This window comes from Ictidomys tridecemlineatus, chromosome 8 (assembly GCF_052094955.1).
Source record: "Ictidomys tridecemlineatus isolate mIctTri1 chromosome 8, mIctTri1.hap1, whole genome shotgun sequence".
In the NCBI taxonomy this organism is placed as follows: Eukaryota; Metazoa; Chordata; class Mammalia; order Rodentia; family Sciuridae; genus Ictidomys; species Ictidomys tridecemlineatus.
Window position 1 is genome coordinate 109155403 of NC_135484.1, and position 21369 is coordinate 109176771.

The 21369-nt window shown below is 52.5% G+C and overlaps 2 protein-coding genes across 2 annotated transcripts in view; one reads left to right on the forward strand and one right to left on the reverse strand.

Annotated features, from left to right (window-relative positions):
* Nucleotides 1–4093: 4093 nt before the first annotated feature.
* Cimip3 (ciliary microtubule inner protein 3) lies at nt 4094–19715 on the reverse strand. Its single transcript, XM_078020014.1, has 2 exons — nt 19389–19715; nt 4094–4611 (listed from the first exon to the last, which is right to left on the reverse strand). The coding sequence occupies exons 1-2, from the start codon at nt 19581–19583 to the stop codon at nt 4285–4287; spliced, it is 522 nt and encodes a 173-aa protein (XP_077876140.1). The 5' UTR covers nt 19584–19715; the 3' UTR covers nt 4094–4284.
* Nucleotides 19420–21369, forward strand: part of C8H6orf132 (chromosome 8 C6orf132 homolog) — a 31661-nt gene continuing 29711 nt past the window's right edge. Inside the window, exon 1 of the mRNA XM_078020013.1 lies at nt 19420–19726. Within this exon, the coding sequence (XP_077876139.1) occupies nt 19582–19726 (145 nt within the window). The 5' untranslated portion in view covers nt 19420–19581. The remainder of the gene's footprint in view (nt 19727–21369) is intronic.

Below are 21369 nucleotides of genomic sequence, written 5' to 3' on the forward strand. Positions count from 1 at the left end.
TAAAATAGTCTATCGACAACTAAAAATATATTTTAAAAATGTTGTCCTCATCCTTTCATGGTTCATAATGATCCTATGTCATCCACATAATCAAGGAGGATGGATATTTTTGAAGAATCCAAACAGGGCTGTTTCACCTCTACTAAAGGAAGGACATGGGGTGCGCGGGGCAGACACCCCGACTTTGAACACACCCCAGACCTGGGTGGGGAGGGCCCTCCAGACAGCTTGCTTGGGGGCCCAGCCAGACCTGCTCCCTGTGGCGTCCTCTGGGGCCCAAACGTTGGCCGTGGCAGGTGGGGAGGAGGCAGCAGCTCCTGGCCAGCTCTGCCCGCTGCGGTCCACCTCCCCTTCAGGTACCAACGCCACCCTCCACAGGCCTTCCCAAGCCGCGGCAGGAGCTCGCCCGCGCACAGCCAAGGTTTTGCGTCAGTTTTCAGTGCTGAGTAACAGATCACCAAGGACAGCAGCTCAGAACCACACACCTTTATTCTCTTCCAGTTCCCGTGGCCCAGAGGCTCACCTGGCTGTCCCCAGGGGGCCACCTGGGCTGTGTCTTCATGCAGACCCGCAGCCTAGGAAGAGCCCACTTCTGGCTGACTCCAGCTGTTGGCAGATTCCCTTCCTGGGCCGTGGGACCGACCGAGGGCCCTGGTTTCTTGCTGGATGTGCTCAGGTCTACAGGCTGTGACTTCCGAGGCCACCTGCGGTTCTGTCTCCCTGGGCCTCCTAGGCGTGCCTGCCGGTCTCATCAAGACTCCTACGAGGGGCTGGGGGCTGGGGCTCAGTGGCAGAGCGTTTGCCTGGCATGTGTGAGGCATTGGGTTCCATTCTCAGCACCACAAAGAAATAAATAAAGGTCCACCAACGACTAATAAAATAAGAAAAAAAAAAAAAGACTCCTACTATCTGCTGTGGAGTCTCATAGGAGGCCACCTACTCAAGGGTCAGCCTGTCCAGTCCTCTGCCACATGCTGTGGGTTAGAAGCAAGTCCCAGGCCTCACCTACACTCCAAGGGAGGGGACTGGACCATGGCAGGAACCGTGGGGGGCCACCACAGACTCTGATCACCTTTACTCTTCACAAAGACACAAAACATTCATTTCTTTCTGGGATTCTGAGCGGCTCCCCCTTGCTGTCCTACCTTCAGGAGCCCAGAGGCTCCCAGAGAGCAGACACCACTGCCTCATTCACCTGCGTCCTCCCGGCACCCAACACCTCCTAGTCCACACGGTCGGGGCTGGGTAGTTCTGTTTACCCCCCACTCTGTCTCCACTGTTCTGGGCCAGCCCTGAGCCACAGGCGTCCGGCATCTGTGGACAACAGCACCCTGGCTCAGCCTGGGGTCATCCACTGAGATGCACTGGTGTCCAGTGTCTCTCTCTGGCTTCCGAGTCACCGTCTGAGCAGCGGTGGCTTTCTTCTGCCTTCAGCCACGTCTCCCGGGCTCCTGCGCTACCAGCCCTGTCCCCTTTCCCTGTTAGGCACGGAGGATGGCCCTCGGTGCTGCTCTCTGGGGACACCGCCACTGCCTCACTCCTCTGTTCTTAGTGCCCTCATGCGAGTGGCCTGTGCTTCAGCCTGTTCATCTAACCAGTCCATTGACAAGAGAGCTCATGCCTGTGGGTGGGAGGCCTGGGGAATGGGATCCCTTGGGACATAGATGCAAGTCGGAGAGGACAGGACTATACCAAGGCCTCGGAAAGAGGTGTGCACCAGGTGGCCCTGAGGGGGTGGCTGGCTGGAGTGTCTGGATGGCACAGTTGACCCAGGGAGGGGATCCAGTGGCTTCCCCTGGTTGCATCACCTGCAGGAATCTCTCCAAGGACAGACGTGTCATACCTCATACCAGAGGAGGGGAATCCTCCAGGATGAATAGAACTGAGGAGAGGGAGGAAGTGGGTGGGGCAGTTGCCAGTCCAGGAAGGGACAGGAGGAGGGGCAGCCATCTCTGATCTGACTCATCCCCCCTCCACGGTGCCCATCCACCCACTCTCACTGCACAGAAATAGAACAGGGCCCAAAGCCCAGATTATTTACCCTCTTGTCTGGGTGGGACCTAAGCCAGCTTCTTCAAAGGACTTCCCTGGTGGCTGCTCCACTAAGGTGAACCTCAAGGGGGCGCCATCCTCCAGGAGAGCAAAGGATGCTCTACCCTCCTGTGCAGACTCCTGGGGACCCTGCCCAACACCCCATGCAGGTTGCACAGTCTGGAAGGGTGGCGAGGATTCTTGGTCATATCTTTGCATCTCAAGGACAGAGACTTCAGTGTCTGTAGGAAGAATGTCTGATTGGGTGAATAAGACTTTAGGTTTATAGACTGAAAACTCGCATTTATCTCTACTTCTTCTCAAAATCCTAAGATAGCAATAAATGCATTTTTCTAAAAAGAAAAAAAAAGTTACCAGAAATAAAAAAGACAGCAGACAAAAGGTTCTAAATAAAATGTTGGATATAGAAGGTAGCTGGGCAAATGGTATCCGTCTTATCAGGGTGAAGAAAGTTGAAATCTAAATGCTTCCAAGAGGAGGAGATGGAGGTAAACTTGCCCCTAGGCAGACTCAGGGGCTCAGGATGGAATGCACCAGGTGCTCCTGAGGGCTGGGATGCCAGATGTGTGGGGTAGAAAATAGGACCAAAAAGTTTGACAGAGAGCTGGGCATGGTGGCCCTCGCCTGTAATCCCAATGTGTGGGAGGCTGAGGCAGGAGGATCATGAATTCAAAGTCAGCCTCAGCAATTTAGCAAGGCTCTAAGGAACTTAGCAAGACCTTGTCTCAAAATAAAAAATAAAAAGTGGCTCAGTGCTTAAGTTAAGTGCCCCTTGGTTCAATCCCCAGTACAAAAAAAAAAAAAAAAAAAGAAAAAAAAGTTTCACAAGGGGAAATAAGTTCTCCAGATGCCCGTAGGACAGAAAAACAGGCATCTCTAGGGGTCGATTCCCTCCTGACCCTGGTTGAAGGTTATTCTGGAGATTTGGACCAGAAAAGCCCTGGTCTGTGGGCACCACCCCTGCTCCTTCCCAGGCTTAGCTCCTTAAACACCAACAACCAGGCAAAGGGGATGCCAAGTGGCCTGGTTCCAGCCAAAGATTTCCAGGCATTTGGGGAAAGCCTCAAAGTTGAAAGCGAGCCTGAGCCAGCAGACAAATGCTTGGATTCTCGGGTGTCAGGCAGCCTCTCTAGGGGTTCTCCCTTCTTCTCCGCCTACCATCTTCTTTTCAGAGAAAGGAGACAGGGCAACCTGATCTAGAAAGCATCTGGTCCCTTTTCCTCCCACAAGACCAGCCTCTTGTGAGCAAGAATTATGCTCCATTGCACATCCTGCCATAGCTATGCCCTGTGAGATGTGATTCCCAGGAAAGAAACCGTGGCCTGCCGGCAAACGTTGACTCACTCATTGGGGAAAAAAAAACAAAAAATTCCAATTTGTAGGTATTTGCCAATTTCCTTGGCATAAACCCTCTTGCCATGGATGATTTCAGGAAGACAGTGGTCATTGGAGTTGAGAAGAGATGGACACAACCAGCTTTCACAGGCCGATGTGAGCCAGCCCCAGCACACCATGGAGTGTCCCTGGTGGGCCATGACCGGAGGCTCACTTGGCCACTGCTCTGAGCAAGCACCATCTGCCCCCACTCCCCTCCCATGCCCCTTGGCCTGTGAACCTAACTAGTCTTGGACAGCTCTTCTGGACCAGAGGAAGGACCTGGGATGGGGGCTTCATCCCTCACCAGCAAACTACAAGGGAAAAGAGACCCTCTGCATTTAGAACTGGTGCAGGGAGAGTCTCCCAAAAGATGGCGTGTTCTTCCTGCAGTTCTTCCCATTCTCCAGTGGCTGCTCCATCCTCAGGTAAGACACCTCATGAAAGCAAGGGTCAGCTGGTGAATTTTCTCTTATCTCTGGAAGGGTTGCCATGCCTGGCCCATGGGGCTGTGGGGCCAGGGTGGGCTCTACAGAGGGGTTGGGGTAACTCTTGGGATCATGGAACTAAGAATACGTCCTTCCAAGTCTTCAGACCCCTCTGGACATGACCTTGCTATACCACCCACCATGGCCTCCGTTTACCAGTCCACAGCCACCCATTCAGATGCCAGGGAAAGGAAGTACAAGCTTTAATTGATGCTGAGAGGCCTCTCTTTCCATTATCAACAGTGGGACATGTCACCGCCGGCTTTTCCCAAATAGACACGGCTCCTCCAGGAGTGAGCAGCCCTTCTCCTCCGGGACTCAGAGTCACAGGGGTGAGGGTGCAAGGCAGGGGCTTCTGGCTGTCACAGGCCTAGGGGGACCACAAGACCAGGTTGGCAGGAGGCACGTCAAAGCGCTTGCGGGTGTGGTCGGTATCCCTGCGGTACAGGTAGCCACAGGTCGGCTTCTGCAAGGTGTAGAAGGGGTTCAGGGAATTGGAGTACTGGGAAGTGTAGAAATTGAACCTGTGCTTGTCCACCTTCTGCCCCCTGGGGGCCACCACCACCGGCACGTAGGCCATTGCCAGACACTGCTCGCGGTCGCGCTTCCATTTCCGGGACAAGAGTGAGAATGGTGCCTTCACTTTTTTGCCTGATGGTGTCTTTGGCCCATCTCTGGGCACTGGTTTCTGTGAGTCCTGAGAAGAAGAGAAAGGGAGAGTGGGGCTTTGGGACCCCGACTGCTAGGGCCAGACGGGGCTGGAGGGAGGAGACCGGGCCACTGTGCGGAAGCCCCCAGAGCCACCCAGGAGCACGGCCCAGGTTCCTCCAGACCACAGGAGAACTTTCAAGGTCCCCTGATCAGACGCCCTGCTCCTGCGACCTCCACCTGTTTTATCAGACACCTGCCCACTCACAGAGGCCGGGAACTTGGCGGCCCTCCTCAGCACTTCCCCTCCATCCCCACAGTCAGTCCCCCACAGGGCTGCACCTGCCCCTCCTCTGCCAGGTCACTGCAGCTTCCTGTCAACTTCCCCCCAACCCCCACTCATCCCACAACTTCTTCAGCCTGTGCTTCTGCTCAATCCAAAGTTCATGGCCAGATCCTTGGACCCTCCTCCTCAAAGAAAATAAAGCCCAAAGCCCCTGGCCCAGAATGCAAGGTGTTGACTCTGCAGCTGGCCATCCCTCCCCGGCCTGGGCTCTGGCCATGCTGGGCCCCCTGTGGTTGCCTGGCCACATCTCCTATTGCAGACCCCCACCCCTGCGCTCAGCCTGCCCCCAGCCTGCATGTCTGCCTCCCCTTCCCTAGGGGAGCCCTCACCCATGATACCCTGGGCTCCGAAGGGAAAGCTCGCTTGTTCATCTTTCCATCTCCTAACCCTCCACATAACAGCTGCCAAAATCCTGCTCCTCTCGCTCCAGGGCACGGCATTTAGAGAGCGCTCAATAAATGGGTATTCTAGTGAGGGGCGGCTCACCTTCCAAGCTTCGGGCTCATTCCATTTTAGAACACCTCTCATTGTTACCAGTGTGTCTCCTCACCGCCCCTTAACCACCCTTCTTGATGAACTATGCTTTGATGTCTACCGTTTTCTAAGGACCCCCCCCCACACTGTCACATTTTGTCACATTGTCCCGACATTTCTTTGGTCCTCTGTCACCACCCTTCTTGACTGTCCCGTCATCAAGCGGTCTTGTTCCCCCTTCAAACACCACATCACCTCCCCAGTGCTTGACAGTCATTTTATTACTGGGTCAGTCCTCAACCCAAAGGACGAGGTCCTTATAAGTGACCGTTCCCCTCCATGTGTAGGAGGCTGGCTTGATTCCGTTGCTCCAGCTCTCAACTGTGTTGGGGACCCATTTCTTCCCTGCCCAGCCTCACAGACCTCCGGCCTCCGGGCACTGCAAGAGAACCCTTAGTTTGCGGAGTTAAGTGGTGCAAACCTATAATCCCAGTGACGGGAGGCTGAGGCTGGAGGATTGCAAGTTAGAGGCCAGCACCGGACACTTAGCAAGGATCTACCTAGGCAACTTAGTGAGACCCTGTGTCAAAATTAAAAAAAATAAAAGAACTGGGGATGTGGCTCAGTGCTGAAGCATCCCTGACACTTACCACTAGTTTGTGGAGTTAATTGGTGGAAAGTGAGCCCCTGTCTTCTTACAAAAGAGATCCCTATGGGTTCGAGTCAAGATGCAGCTCCTTTGGCATTTAATTTACAAACTATTTGCCCCCACCCAAACCTGCCCAGGGCTTTCTTCCAAGACAGTTTTTGCTCCTATTGGTTCCACCTGTGTTTACAGACAGTCAAGATACCCAGCCAGATTAGTGACCCACAGTCATCTTAGTTCAGGTTAGTGCACCACCATGTTTGATGTTTGAACAACAAAACTGCAGTGTACTTCTCAGAACTGTCCTCGTGGCTAAGTGACCCATGACTATTCACACCCATTTCAAAATTGCTCTTATCCTTCCAGGCCCAGCAGCTTTCTTGACTCCCTCCCTGCACTGAAGTCTGCCTACATCCTGTCACCTGTCTTGTGGCTCCTTTGCCACTCCTCCCAGGATGGTGTCTTTAGCCAGGAAGGACCAGGGTGTGTAGGCCCACAAACTAGAAAGAAGCAGTCATTCTGCGTGTGTGCAAGTGCCCTGTGGCCTCCTCCAGGTTTGTACCCTGGGTGTTCTGCTTTTCTCATCATACTCCAAAGTCACAGCCTGGGAGTTGGCCATTTTGGCCACCTGGACCCTTTGCCCAGGAAGCCAGTGCCAGAGTGCTTCAAATGGTTGCAGGAAACTGACCCAAGACCATGCAGAGGGAAGGCAGATGCTCTTGCTAACAAGACTGAGCACCTACCAAGTGCCAGGCAGTTTCAGATGATGAAACTGAGGCTCAGAGATTCCTAAGCATTGGTCTACATTCACAGTTTGTGACATTGTGGGTAACTTCCTTGCAGAAGCCCCAAGACTAGTTAGTGAGTGGCCCAGGATTCCAACGCTGGCCTCCCTCTCTGCCCAGCACGGGCCCTGGCTTGGGCCAGCTTGCCCTGGGTCTGCCTGTCAGCTCTGCCTGAAATGCAGCTACTACCACCGCAAACATATAGGGCCCCCAGCACATCCAAGGACAAGACATTCTGGGCAGACACTGGGAAACTGGTCCTGGCAGAGAAGGAAGAGAGAGAAGGAAGAGAAAAATGAGAAGGGAGGGGAGAAGGGAAGGAGGAAGGGGAAGGAGGAAGAGGGAGCCCAGGCAGCCCTAGCCTTGCCCTGCCCTTTCCAGGGACCAAGCCAGGCTCCAAATGACTAACGCAGCAGTCGGCTGAGAACACCGGCTCCTTCCAGGGCCCAGCCAGGCACCGTGGAGGGAGGGCGGGGCCTGGCTGCATACTTTCCAGGTTAACATCTGGTTTCATTGAACAGTCTCCTCCCTCTCACATCCTCCCTGCCAAAGGCTGTGTGTGTGTGTGTGTGTGTGTGTGTGTGTGTGTGAGAGAGAGAGAGAGAGAGAGAGAGAGAGAGAGAGAGAGAGAGAGTGAATTTAGATCAGTGGTTCTCAAAGAGATGGCAATTTCTAGAGACATTTTTGGTTGACACAGCGAGTGGGTACAGGCCAGGGCGGCAGCTGCACATCCTTCTGTGCCCAGGGCAGTCCCACGACCATGAACTTACAGCACACAAGGTCACTAGAACGGAGGCTGAGAAACCCTGGGCTCTGAACTCTCAAGAAGACGCCCATCACCCCACCTGCTTCTCTCACCTAGACCTCCCATTCTGTAGGGAGCAAGAAAGGCTAAAGGCAAGTAGAGGGGCTTGCTCCTCCCTCCCTTCTGAACCCCGCCTCCCTGTTTTCATTTGGGGTTCAAGCCAGAGCCACCGGAGGAATCCAAAGGGAGCTCTGCCTTCATGCCCCCACCTCTGCTGGCAGACCCCAAGGCCTTCTAGATGTGCACCTGCGGGGGGGTGGGGTGTGTGTCCTGCTACCAGGACCTAGAGCAGCAGGCAGGGCCTCAAGGTCTCCCGCATGGTAGCACCGCAGGTCTAGGAGAGCAGCCCGCGCTCTCAACTCCTCCAGGCCAGGTGCATGGCACAATCCACAATGGGTGCCTGATTCTTTGGTGGAAGGTCTTGAGCCCTGTTGAAACGCAGGGGGAAGGGGAGGGCCACAATCCCACCTTCTGGGCAACTTAATAAGATCCTGTCCCCAAATAAAAAAATAAAAAGGGCTGGGGATGTGGCTCCGTTGTAGAGCATCTCTGGGTCCAATTCCCATACCAGAAAGAAAAAGGAAGAAGGAGGAGAAGGAGGAGGAGAAGAAAAAGAAGAGGAGGAGAAGGAGGAGGAAAGAAGGAAGGAAGGAAAGAAAGGCAAATAGCAACCAGCTTTGGCTGAGGCAGGTAAAGCCTCCTGGGTACAGCCGCTGTGGAATGTGCCAGGCTTTGCAGTCTGAAAGTCGAGCTCCAGGCCCGACCCTGACCTCACAGGTCAGACAACTTTGGGCAAGTTGCTGGACCTCTTTGAGCTGTATTTGCTTTGTCGGCAAGATGGGGATGCTAAGGCTATCTGCTCCACCCGCTGGCCAGGGGTGCCCTGGCAGGGGGCCTGTGGAAGCACAGTGCAGGTGTCATGATGGGCCTTGCAGGTACTTGGGAACCTGAGCCGAGTGGTGGGCTCTGAAGGATGGATGGGGAGGCCAGATGTGGGCCTCACTGCCTCCTGAGACTGGACAGCACAGGGCCCCACAGCCAGCTGCCGGGACCAAATTCCACAGCCCCCACGAGCTGCCTGATCTTTGAGCATATTATAATCCTCTGTACCTCAGTTTTCCCAATGATAAAGTGGGAATAACAAGAGAATGAATATCAGAGGCCTACTGTGCGCTAATCCAGGTGAAACGACCAGACTCCCTAAGCACTGAATAAACCTTGGCTGTTTTGCTTTGGTTTTCTGTAGTACTAGGGATGGAGCCGAGGGCTCTCCACCACTGAGACACACCCAGGCTTTTTTTGTTTTGTTTTGTTTTAAGACAGTGTCTCCTGAAGTTGCCCAGGCTGGCCTCAAATTTGCAATCCTCCTGTCTCAGCCTCTCCAGTAGCTAGGATTATAGGCATATGCTACTGTGCTAGACCTGAACCCTTATTATTATCCATGGCACATTTGCCTAGAACATGACATAGGAAGTGTGTTGGGAAAGCGAAGGAGCAGAAGGATGAGAAGAGTTGGACAGTGGCCCTCTTCCCGTGCCACAGGGGGACGCAGAGCCCCTAGGAGGAGAATCCGTGTCAGGCAGTAGCCCTGGCAGCTGCCTTTTGTAGGAAGCCTGGCTCCCACACAAGTGGCCTGGCCGGGGCCTTCATTCTCCTTCCTGACTGCCACATTTCTCGTGACCTTGGGCTGCCTGGCTCCAGCCCTAGGACGTCACCCCACCTTGGACATCCTTGACCTGGGGCCTTCCTTGATGGTAAGCTGGAGCGTCTGGTGGTCAGGGGCTCCTGGGACTCCCAGGGACTGGTGGCAAGGTGAAGGCACCGCGGGCATTGCACCAGGGGGGCATTGTGACATCCCTTTACAACACAATCCTGTCTTCCTAAGGAGACACGGGTCAGGGCTGGGACTGGAGTTTCAGGACTTGCAGGGACAGTCTTGACACTGGCCCACTCTGCTATCCCCTCTTCCCACAAACCCCTAGAACCTCCAAACTGTGGGCATTGGGTGGTGGGCAGTGGGGTAAGATCATCCCAGTAATTCAGGGAACTCCAGAGGGCCTGGTGTCTCTGTAGCTCCCCAGCTTGTCGTAAGAAATCACTGTCAGAAAGGGACTATTCCCTGCCGTCTCTATGCTCTCTTCTCTTTCTCTCTCTTTTTTTTTTTCTTTCTCATCTACCTACTTACCTTTAAAATAACAGCAACAGAATGGATGGATGGGTGGATGGAGGATGGATGGTGGATGGATGAGTGAGTGGATAGATTAATGGATGGATGGGTGGGTGGGTGGATGGTAAATGGATGGGTAGGTGGATGGGTGGGTGAGCATATGGATGGATGGATGGTGGATGGATGGGTGGGTGGGTGGATGAATGGATGGGTGGATGGAGGATGGATGGGTGGGTGGATGGGTGGGTGGATGAGTGGGTGGGTGGATGGATGGATGGGTGGGTGGGTGAATGGATGGGTGGATGGAGGATGGATGGTAGATGGATGAGTGAGTGGATAGATTAATGGATGGATGGGTGGGTGGGTGGATGGTAAATGGATGGGTAGGTGGATGGGTGGGTGAGCATATGGATGGATGGGTGGTGGATGGATGGGTGGGTGGGTGGATGAATGGATGGGTGGATGGAGGATGGATGGGTGGGTGGATGAGTGGGTGGATGGATGGATGGATGGATGGGTGGGTGAGTGTATGAATGGATGGGTGGATGGTGGATGGATGGGTGGATGGGTAGTGGATGGATGGGTGGATGGGTGAGTGGATGGATGAGTGGGTGGGTGGATGGATGGGTGGATGGGTGGGTGAGTGTATGAATGGATGGGTGGATGGTGGATGGATGGGTGGGTGGGTAGTGGATGGATGGGTGGATGGGTGAGTGGATGGATGAGTGGGTGGGTGGATGGATGGGTGGATGGGTGAATGGATGGATAGATGGGTGAATGAATGGATGGATGAATGGATGGACAGACAATGGTGGAAGGATAGCTGAGGAGGCAGATGAGCCTGGTCAGTGGGTGGTGGACAGGCTGACCCTCCTGATCCACCTCTGTGGCCTCGTCCCTTGTATCGTTTCTTCACTCTGTGCAGTAGCTCATTTTTACACACGCCCGGCTCTTCATCCTCTGAGTCACTTCCCAGGCTGCCTCTTCTCCTGGACTGCATTAAACAGGGGAGATGAAGGGATGGGTGGATGGGTAGACAGATGGCTGGCTGCTTGGTGAGTGGCTGTTTGGTAGAGAGGATGGATTGATTGCAGACCCAGGAGTTAGACTTGAATTTGAATCCTGGCTCCACCATTTGACCAGTGTGAAAGTTTGGATAAACTAGACCTTCTTTGGACTTCTGTTTCCTCATCTGTTAAATGGGTAGATAAAGTGTATCTAACAGGGCTGGGCAAAGCACTCGGGGCAGTTCTTGGCACAGAGCACGCACTCCATAAATATTAGCTCTCATTATAGTGGGTGGGTAATTGGATTGATATGTGGGTGGCTGTTTGCACTTCCCTGTCCCTCACTTCAAAAGCCAGGTCCTCACTACCTCCCCAGGGGTCCTGGCTCCCCAGTGCCATCCTTGGCCAGCATCTCCCAGAAGTGTCAGAAATCCATCAACAGGAACATGTGGGCTTCTCCTGGGGTCCACGGGGGTGGTGGGGGAGGACCAGGAGGAGGGAGACAGAACAAGCCAGTGCCATCGTGCCCTCTGCCACACTGGCTCAGTCCAAGCCTTTTTTTTCCCCTCCTGGCACCATGTCAGCACTGACTGTTGGTGACGGGGTGGACTTTGGGGCCCACGGGCAGGTTAGAAGTTAGGGTGTTGCTGGCTTGTGGGCTGTGCCTAGATCTCACACCCTGATGGTAATGACCCCTAATTTCTGAGGAGGCTGGGAGGCTGGGCAGGGAGGAGGAACAGTCCCAGCCATCAGGACTGCCCCACAGAGCCCCTCACCTGGTCTCCAGAGCTCAGGGCAATGAGGTGCTGCATGGGAGGGAAGGGGAACGGGGACGTGGCCTTTGGGCAGAGCGGCCAGCCTTCCAGCTCTGGGAAAGCAGCCTGGCTCCCAGCCCTGGCCTGAAGGAGCTGGGGAGCAAGAGCCACAACTCAACACACGCTTAGTCTCAGCAAAAGGGGTGGGATGTTGGCTGACAGCCAGGAAGCCTGGGTGACCTGAGACAAGTGCTTCCCCCTCGCTGGGCCCCCTTTTCCTTTTGTGTACCCTGAAGACGGTGTGTCCCTTCGCCTTGGACGTATGATCGTGGGTGAACTGGATTACATCCTGAGGCCCTCAGGCAGGGACCTGCTGTCTGACCATAGCACTGGCACCTGCCACCAGGGTCCCAAGCCCAGGCCATTCTAGCCTCACTGGGGAAACTCAAGAAGGGGCAGTGGCTGGGGAATCTGCTTCAGGAAGACGCGACCCAGACAAGCTGTCTCTGTCTTATTTCGTTCATAAATTGTATTGCTTCTCAGTCTTTTGGCTAAGATCACGGGTCATCTGTAAGTCCTTGGGACTGGGAGTATAACTCAGTGGTAGAGCATTTGCATCCCCAGCACTGGGGGGAAAAAAGATTCTGACCTCTGGACCTACTCCAACTGGGTTCCGATCCCAGCTCTTCTCAGCTGGGTGACTTGGACAAGTTACTTAACCTCTCTGTGCTTTAATTCCTGATCTGCAAAGTGAGGATAGTAGAGTTTCCTTGAAAGCCAGCCTGCAGTCAGGTGCTGCTGTGAGTTAGGTCGTGGTTGCTGCTCAACTCCAGGCCGTGCTGATTCAACCCCTGGAAGCTCTCTTTGGGCTTCCCCTCTCCATTCCCGGGAGGTAAGGACTGTGCTCCACACCACACGGGGCTCAGGGGGTGTTTGGGGAAGATGAGGAGAGATGTTGAGGCTCAGAACAGCCTGGAGCACAGAAAGATCCACTGCTCCCTCCCCCAACATATAGAGCTTCTTCCCTCCTGTTATCTCTGTCCCCAAGGTGCCAACCAGGGGTTGGTTGTCAGAGTCCAGCTACAGCCCTGCTCTAAGTAGGCCTGGTTCTTTGCACATTTTCTCTACCCCCCTCTTACCTGCTGTGTGATTTGGACAAATTACTTCATCTCTCTGATCCTTACATGTTTTTCCTTTGTTGTATCTCAAATATAGAGAGCTGAATTATTCATATGCCTTGCTTTGTGGTGCATTATCACCCCTGGTCCACAAAGGCCTCCTCTCTCGGAGTAAATTTTCCCCTATATCTCCATCCCCCCACCCTGGCCAGAGGCAACCATTCCTATGTGCTTAATGACTATCTTCTTGCTCAAGTGTTCTCACAAAATATATCTGTCGTCTCGTGTGCAGGTGGTTTCATTTACCTAATCGGTAGTGTGTGTTTTAGATCTCGTTCTGCTGTTTATTACTTGGTCGGGTTCTGAAGATTTTATCCTTTCCTGCTGTTTGAAGCTCATCCCTGTTGCTGGGTGAGCATCTAGTCCCTTGCTTCCGATCACTGTGCAGTCCTCCGTGGACAGTGTCCACATCTTACCTCTCTGCTCCCTGAGATGGACCCCCAGGTGCCTCCATCCCCACAAACAATGCTGCAATATCATCCCATCTGTGTCCCTTTATTTTTGAGACAGGGTCTCACTGTGTTGCCCAGAGTAGCCTAGAGCTCCTGGGCCCAAGAGATCCTCCTGCCTCAGCCTCCCAAGTAGCTAGAATTACAAGTGTGTGCTGTAGCACTGGACTTGGGCCATCCTTCCCCCACCCCCTGTGGTTCTGGGGATCAAATCCAGGGCCCTGCACAATGCCAGGCAAGTGCTCTACCTCCAAGCTACACCCCCAGGCCAGAATTTTGTTTCTTACATTTTGTACTTAATTAATTTTTTAGGGCTGGGGTTGTGGCTCAGAGGTAGAGAGCTCGCTTAGAATGTGTGAGGCACTGGGTTCCATCCTCAGCACCACACAAAAATAAAATAAAAATATTGTGTCCACCTATAACAAAAAATAAATGTAAAAAACAAATTTTTAAAATTTATCTGTGCACATGCACATGGAAATACACATTTCAGATTGTGGGATGTTTTATAATAGAATATTTTTACCTGGTCTTCAAGGTGACCTTGTAGATGCCTGCCCCACGCTGTCTTCCCCTCCCCAGTCCCCTCTTCCTAGGGTTCTTGGCTGATTGACACTGCTCTCTTACAGGTTCTGATGACCTCTGTCCCTCCCAAAGTCAGGGCTGGGATGGGGAGGGAGTGCTCAGGGCTGAGTGCTGAGCAGACTCTCCTACTGGTGTGTGTGTGTGTGTGTGTCTGTCTGTCTGTCTTTGCAGTACTGGGGATTTAAACCAGGAGCTCTACCACTGAGCTACATCCTCAGCCCTTTTTATTTTTTGAGACAGGGTCTCTCTAGGTTGCCCAGAATGGCCTTGAACTTGCCCTCCTCCTGCCTCAATCAGGATGACATCCCTGCACCACAGCGTCTGGCCCTCTGCCGGTACCTTCACTCACTCTCTCACTGAGTCACATCATGTCCTTATGTTCCCAGTCCCTATTCTACATACTGACAAAGTGAGGCTCAGGGAGGAGATGATGTGGGGAGGGTCACACCCTAGAGGTGTCCCTGAGCCAGGATTCAAACCTAATCCGCGGCCAAGGATCTCACCAGGGTCACAATCCCATCAACAGAGCCCACATGTAAAAAGAGAGGTGCGTGTCTTTCCAGCACCTCCAAACATAGTGCTCCCCAGCCAGGCCGACTTAGATGCCATGCCCTCAGGCATAGCTAAGTGAGTGTCCCTGAGCCCCCTCTCAGGAGAGGTGGGAGTGTCCCCTAACCCAGAGGGGAGTTGAAGTAGGTGGACTGGACACTCCCAAGTCCTCACACCCCAGCACCCCACCACTGATCTAAGAAACCTTTCAGGAGCTAATCTGGGATGTGTCCTGCGTGGGAACAAGACGCTGGGCAAGATGGTCTGCAGTGCGTTATCATCTGGGCTTTGGGGTGATGGGTTGCTGATGTTTGCTCCTGGAGAGTTAGCTGCAGAGACCCAGGGGTGAAGGTGGCCCTGAGGATGTCTCTGCCTGCCCTTCTCCACTCAGGTCCACTCTCCCTGCTGTGTTGGAGGAAAGACCACCGACATGACAAAGGCATAACTGAGTCTCAGGAGAGAGCAATTCCAGGCCCCAATCCCACCCCACATTCCAGAGCTGACCAGTAGAGTCAGCACTCGGAGTTTAATGAGTAATCGCTGAGCAAAGGTTTAATTATATGATTGGGCTTTTGTCTGTTATTTGATTGTTTCTCTTACTGGAGGAGCAGGTGTGTGGTGTTATTAGATGACGGGAGGTGGGGCTGATTGGTGACAGCACTTGGTGCTGAGCTGGACAGAGAATTAGGCCTGACTCTGCCCCTGGGAACTTGGCCTCAAATGCTTACAGGCCTGTTAGTCTGTGGGGTAGCCTCTCAAATGTTCACGTGCACCTGAATATCCGGGGTCTTTAATAAAACACAGCTTCTCTGTTGGGTAATCCATCAATTTATTAAGTCTCATAATGACCTTAAATTAATATCTCATTTTGTAGATGAACATGGCTCAGAGAGGTGGCCTACAGTCTGGCACGGCCTGAGATTACACATTTCTGAGATCCCAGGTGATATAGATGCTGTTGATTCAGGACTACACTGGGAAGCAGGCCTCTTGCAGGCAAACTAGTTATTCCTTCCTTAGTTTTTAATAGGAAATGTATTCATAAGATTTGAAATTTAAAAAAAAATTTCCCCCAACCTTCCCCAAATAACCACTTTCAGTAGTTTTTTTGTTTATTTTGTTTTAGTGGTTTTAAGGATTGAGCTCAGGAATGCTCTGCCCTGAGCTAAATCCCCAGCCCTTTCTGTTTTATTTTATTTTTCTACTACCAGGGATTGAACCCAGCTAGGAACACTTAACCACTGAGCCACATCTCCAGCCCTTTTTATTTTTTATTTTGAGACAGAGTCTTGCTAAATTGCTTAAGGCCTCACTAAATTGTTGAGGCTGGCTTTGAACTATACAATCCTTCTGCCTCAGCCTCTTGAGCCTCTGGGATTACAGGTGTGCACCACTGTGCCCCACCCTCAGCCCTTAAAAGCAGGGTCTCACTATGTTGCTGAGGTTGGCCTCAAACTTGCCAACCTCCTGTCTCAGCCTCCTCAGTCCATAGAATTTAGGTGTGTACCACCACATAGGTATGTACCACGGTACTCAGCCACTTTTATTAGTTTATCTTTCCAAAGTTTCTCTGTGCCAAAACAAGTAAATAAGACCAAATAAGACAGCACATACCCTGCTCCACCTCCTGCCCTTACACAAATGGCAGGACACTGCTATACACATGGTTTGGTTAACAGTTTATCAGTTCATCATGGAGATAACTGACTCAGTTGGCTGACTCATCTATTTTTAGACTTACATTATTATTCCATCCTGTGAATGTGCCACAGCTTATTTAACCAGCCACCTCTTGGTGGACATTTGGTTCTTTATGATGTTTCCAGCTGTCTTTCTTAGTCCCCCCATACCCTGGGCAACCTTGCTGGGACCTCCTTCCCACCCCCAATTCCCAAGCCCCCGCAGACAACTGCTGCAAGCCCTCCCCTGATCCTGCAGCCCACCCTGCTTGCTCTTATCTCCCGAGGCTCTGTTCTATAGTCAGTCTCTTCCTCCTTTTTCCCCTCCTCATTTACCTGCCCACTCTCCATCTTTCTATGACTCTCTGCTTGTCTTACCAAACAGACTGCAGCAACTGGAACCCAGGAACCAGGTCTCCGATTCCTGTGGCTTCTTTCCAACCCAGAGCTGTTCACACAGTTGTTTTCAAGAATATTAATTCTACTAGGATTAGAGATTTACATCTCTAATCCCAGCAGTTTGGGAGGCTGAGGCAGGAGAATCGCAGAGTCAAAGCTAGCCTCAGCCACTTAGCGAGGCTCTAAGCAACTTAGCAAGACCCTGTCTCTAAATAAAATACAAAAAAAGTGCAGGGGATGTGGTTCAGTGGTTAAGTGCCTCTGGAATATTAGTTATCCAGTGGAAGTCGCATATGAATGGAGCCACTTGCCCACGACTCTACTGGGCCTGGTGTGGGGTGTAAGAGCTCAGGAGCTACCTGGGGTGGGAGGGACCTCATGCCTCAGGGTTTCCAAAAAAAAGAAAGAAAGAAAGAGAGAGAGAGAGAGAGAGAAAGAGTCCCTTTCTGGTGCTTGAGTGTCTAGGGCACTTGGGTGGGTTGTGATAACCAGGGCATCTAGGGTTCTTTGTGCCTTGCTGATGTGGGCCAATGGGAGGAACCATGATGTGGAGACAGAAGGTGGATGGATATATGCACAGGCACTAGGATGGGCTCTTTCCTTCCTCATTAACATCCTTGTCATCCTTCATTTGCCAGCTCCAGTCTCAATTATTCTAAGAAGCCTTCCTGGGGTACTCCAGCCCGCGCTGACCTCCCCACCTCGGAGTTCCTGCTGCATGCATTAGTGACAGCAATCACAGTCCTCTACTTAGTCGTCCACACTCTGCCACCTGGAATCTCATAAACCTTGTCTGCCCAGTGTGACTCCAAGATCTTCTGTGATAGAAACGAGACTATCTCCTTATATCCCCAGGTCCCCCACCCCCACCCCAGTGTAGCACTAGGCCACTGGGAACTCTTCCACAGAGATTTCCCGAATGGACTGGGATGGTTTCCAGGACTGCTGTGGTGGTGGTGTGGGGGGGTGCGGGACAGAGTTAACCACAGATGTGTGTCTGACTAAAACACACATGTATGTCAGTTTTTTTGTTATGTGACAAAATACCTGAAAAAAAAAAAAACAAAAAACACTTTAAAGGAGGAAAAAAATATTTTGGCTCGTGGTTTCAGAGATTTCAGTGCCTGGTTGGCTGGCTCCATTGCTGTGGGCCTGTGGTGGGACAGAGCATTGAGGTGGAAGAGCATGGTAGAGGAAAGCTACCTACCTCAGGGCCATCAGGAAGCAGAGGAAGAGGGCCCAGGGATGATATATAGTTCCCAAGGGCAAGCTCCCAAGGACCCACTCCCTTCAACTAGATCTCACTTCCTACAGTTTCTAACCCCTTCCAATAACCCATTCAAACTATGAATCCATCAATGGATTAATCCACTGAGGAAGTGAGAGCCCATATCCAGTCACCTTCCAAAGGTCCTGCCTCTGAACACTGCTGCATTGGGGACCAAGCCTTCAGCACATCAACCTTTAGGAACATTCCAGATCCAAGCTATAATTACAGGTGTTTTCTTTCTTTCTTTTTTTAATATTTATTTTCTAGTTGTAGTTGAACACAATATCTTTATTTTATATATTTATTTTTATGAGGATTGAACCCAGGGCCTCACACGTGCTAGGCGAGCACTCTACCACTGAGCCACAACCTCAGCCCAGGTGTTTTCGAAATGCTACTGTCCCCTTGATCTGTTCCTTGGTCCCTTCCCACCTTGTACCTGGAAGACAATAACAACCACAAGCCCTGAAGGCCAGGCTCATTTGGTCTCTTGATGCTGAAGAAAGTGAAGGGGACTTTTCAGAAATGTCACTGTCATGAAAGACAACTGAGGTGTTAAAGCAACGAGACAAGCAAAGTTAATATGTGAATCTTGTCTGGACTGTGGATTGGAAAAAAAAGATAAACGAAAATGACATTTGGGGCACAATGGGGAAATTATTACTGTGGAGTATTAGATGACAATAGGGTATCAACATCAACGTTAGGTTTCCTGAGGGTGACAGAGGTTCGATCGTATAAGATAATGTTCTTATTCTTAGGCAACGTATGCTGAAGTATTAGGGAAGGAATTTTGCAAAATGAAAAGGAGAAGACAAAATGCTGTTGGTTCACTACTTGGGGGAAGTGAGGGAATGTGGCCGTGGGCTATCCTCAGGGGAAACAGATGGCCGTGAGACTTATGGCTCCCTCCAGGTCTCCTGCCCCTACTGCCCAGAAAACAGCATGCCAACCCCTTGGCCTGACTCCCTCTCTCAGCATCTTTCACACAGTTTCCCAGCTCCTAATTTGATGGGAACTTCTCCAGTGGATAGCCACCTTGACTTGGCCAGGATGGCATACCAAGTGCTTTAAAGGACCACTGCTTGTCTTCCTGGAGGGTGAACTGAATTCTAAACGGATTCTATCTATCTTTGGTATTTCCCTAACTCTATGGGGAAAAAACATTTGATGTCCACAAAATGCCAAGAGTTAGTTCTCCTACCCTGTTTTGGAGCCCTGTTGATAAGGGTATTTGCCATCTTTGTCACTAGATTGGAATACCAGGTTGCTGTTTTAGTTTTTCTGTGCTTTCTTTTTTCTTCTGGGCACGTCCTTGCATCATAAAAGCCCACATTTTTAAGGACCTGTAGGATGCTTTGACTTGCTAGCTTTAGCCAGGCGCGTGCCTTCTGTTGGATGCAAGAGTTATTTCCCCAAAAGAGCATTCTGACCTGGTCACCAAGCGCCTTCAGAAGTAGGGAATTCGCTGGCAGCCTTCGCAGCCTTCGCTTCCCCAGAGAGAGGGAAGAGGCGTGGAGGAGGCGGCCCAGGAGGGAACCTGGGGAGGGGGCGGCTCTTCTCCGAGGCAGGGCGTGGGCTGGGCGAGGTCCCCAGCCCACCCGGGCCGTGCCTACAATGGCCTGTTGTGGAAGGAGGCCGGGAAGGAATGTGGCCCGGGGAGTTGGGCGGCGGGGCGGCTGCTGCGGTGGCGGCCGCGGGGCGGGGCCGGCTCTGAGCCGCAGCCTCTTACCTGTGCAGGTAGCTCGCATTTCCAGGAGAGCGGCGGCGCCCGCAGCACCTGTCGCCCGGTGCGCGGGCCGGGAGGACGGCGGGGGACATGGCCTAGTAGAGTCCCCTGGGGAGACCTTGCGGAGTTCAGTCCGGGACAGGGCAGGGCGAGGGAGGGCAGGTCCTTCCCCGGAGCTCGCGTGGCCTGCGGCAGCATGAAAAAGAACCAGACGGTGCAGGGCACCTTCAGCAAGCTCTTCGGGAAGAAGCACGCCAACCCCGCCGCCACCTCCCTCTACGCCACCAACCCCCCGTGGATTTTCACCCAAGAAGCCCCGGAGGAGGGGACCAGGGATTTTGGTAAGTGATTCCTGGGGACAGAGAGGGACACAGGCGAGTGGCCCGCAGCGCTGCCTCCCGCCGGTTCCCGCTCCTCCGAGAGCTGGGAAGGCGGGAGCCGGCCGGGCGCAGGGGAAGGGACACGTTGGAACCTGCGGCTGGCCGAGGGGGAGCTGCTGGGAAGAGGAAGCGCGCACCGGGAATCAGGGAAAGAGCCCCGCGGGAGAGAGGAGCGGGGAAGGAAGGGACCCGCCGCAGAGGGGACAACTTTGCAGCGCCACTTTGGCCCCAGGCCCTCCTTCGAGGTGTTTTTTTGTTTGTTTTGTGTTTTTCCTCTCCTTGGCGGAGCTCGTGTTTGCAGTTACTGTTGCCAAAAAGATTTCCTGAGGTTTGTGGGGTCTTCCCCATCCCCCACCCCCAAATCCACATTCCCTCTGAGTCACAATGTTCCTCCTATCTAGGGCTCCTCCTTTCCACTTCCTCCATCCTCCCTCCCCAGCTCCTGTACTGCCTCTCCTGGCCCAGAGTGTCCACCAGGCAGAGAGAGGGGCTGCCCTCCGGGTGACCACATGTTTGGCTTTGTGTAGGTGAAGCCTGGGAAAAATCAACATTGGCCACTGCTCACAGGTTACCAGCCCATTTGTGACACCAAGTTATTTATTGGCTCTTGCCAGGTCAACCTGAGGCCTAGGTTGTCTGTGGGCTCAGACTGAGGAGCCAGAGATGCGGCAGTGGAGGCCTGACCCCAGTTGTGGCTGGTCCCTGAATCAGGGTGGTGTGACCCCGTCTGGCTGTGGGTCACCTTGTTATGAAGTTTGTACCCTTTACAACTGGAGGGAAGTCCGAGGATAGGGACAAGAATTTGTTTCTTATGTATGATTTGTGGATCTGGGTCCAGGGAAGGGGACAAAACAGGGTCACCCATCATCTCCTTAGCTTCACCATAACCACGCTATCTTCACTGACCCTTATGACCACTGTGTGGGGCCCTTAGAGGATCTCACCAGCCTGGGCCCCTGCTATGGATTCAGTTCAACCCCCAGGGTTAAGATATAAGGCAGGGTGGACAGGAGCTGGGGATCCCTGGCCGGAGGATCTCAGATCAGTGGGTGAACAGAGCTAACTGTGGGTCTGTAAGGAATTCTTAAGTGCATGCAGCACAGAAAAAAAAAGAGGTAGCTTCTGACTGAATCGAGCATTTGAGTGAGAAGGAAGAACTTCCTGGCATGAGGAAGGCCAGGGTGAGTTGGAGCCATGGCTTACAAACTTACAGAGACTGTGTGCTGGCCTATGTCACTCTGTGAGGCCTAAACAGCTCTCCTGGCCTGAATGAAGACATTCCATAGCAAACATTTATCGATCCATTCTTAGGTACAAGGTCCCATCCTGATACCATTCTGTTGCGTGGTTGGCATGGTGAGGCACACCATGCTATTCCAGTAACTTGGGAGGCTGAGGCAAGAGGATTACATATTTGAGGCCAGTCTCAGCAACTTAGTGAGACCCTGCCTCACAATGAAAATGAAGAAGGACTGGGAGCATAGCCCCTGGGTTAAATCTCCAGTTCCACAACAAATAAACAAACAAAAACAGTAAAATTGTTCTGTCATTGGTTGGTTGACTTTTCCTCTAGAGTCAGGTACTATTATTAGCATTCCTGTTTG

Bases quoted from the DNA above. Each gene is read 5' to 3' on its own strand.
- Cimip3 (XM_078020014.1), bottom strand. From the start codon at position 19,583: ATGCTGCCGCAGGCCACGCGAGCTCCGGGGAAGGACCTGCCCTCCCTC. The intron at 4,612-19,388 runs GTAAGAGGCTGC...TCTTCTTCTCAG, and splicing joins AATGCGAGCTACCTGCACAG to GACTCACAGAAACCAGTGCC.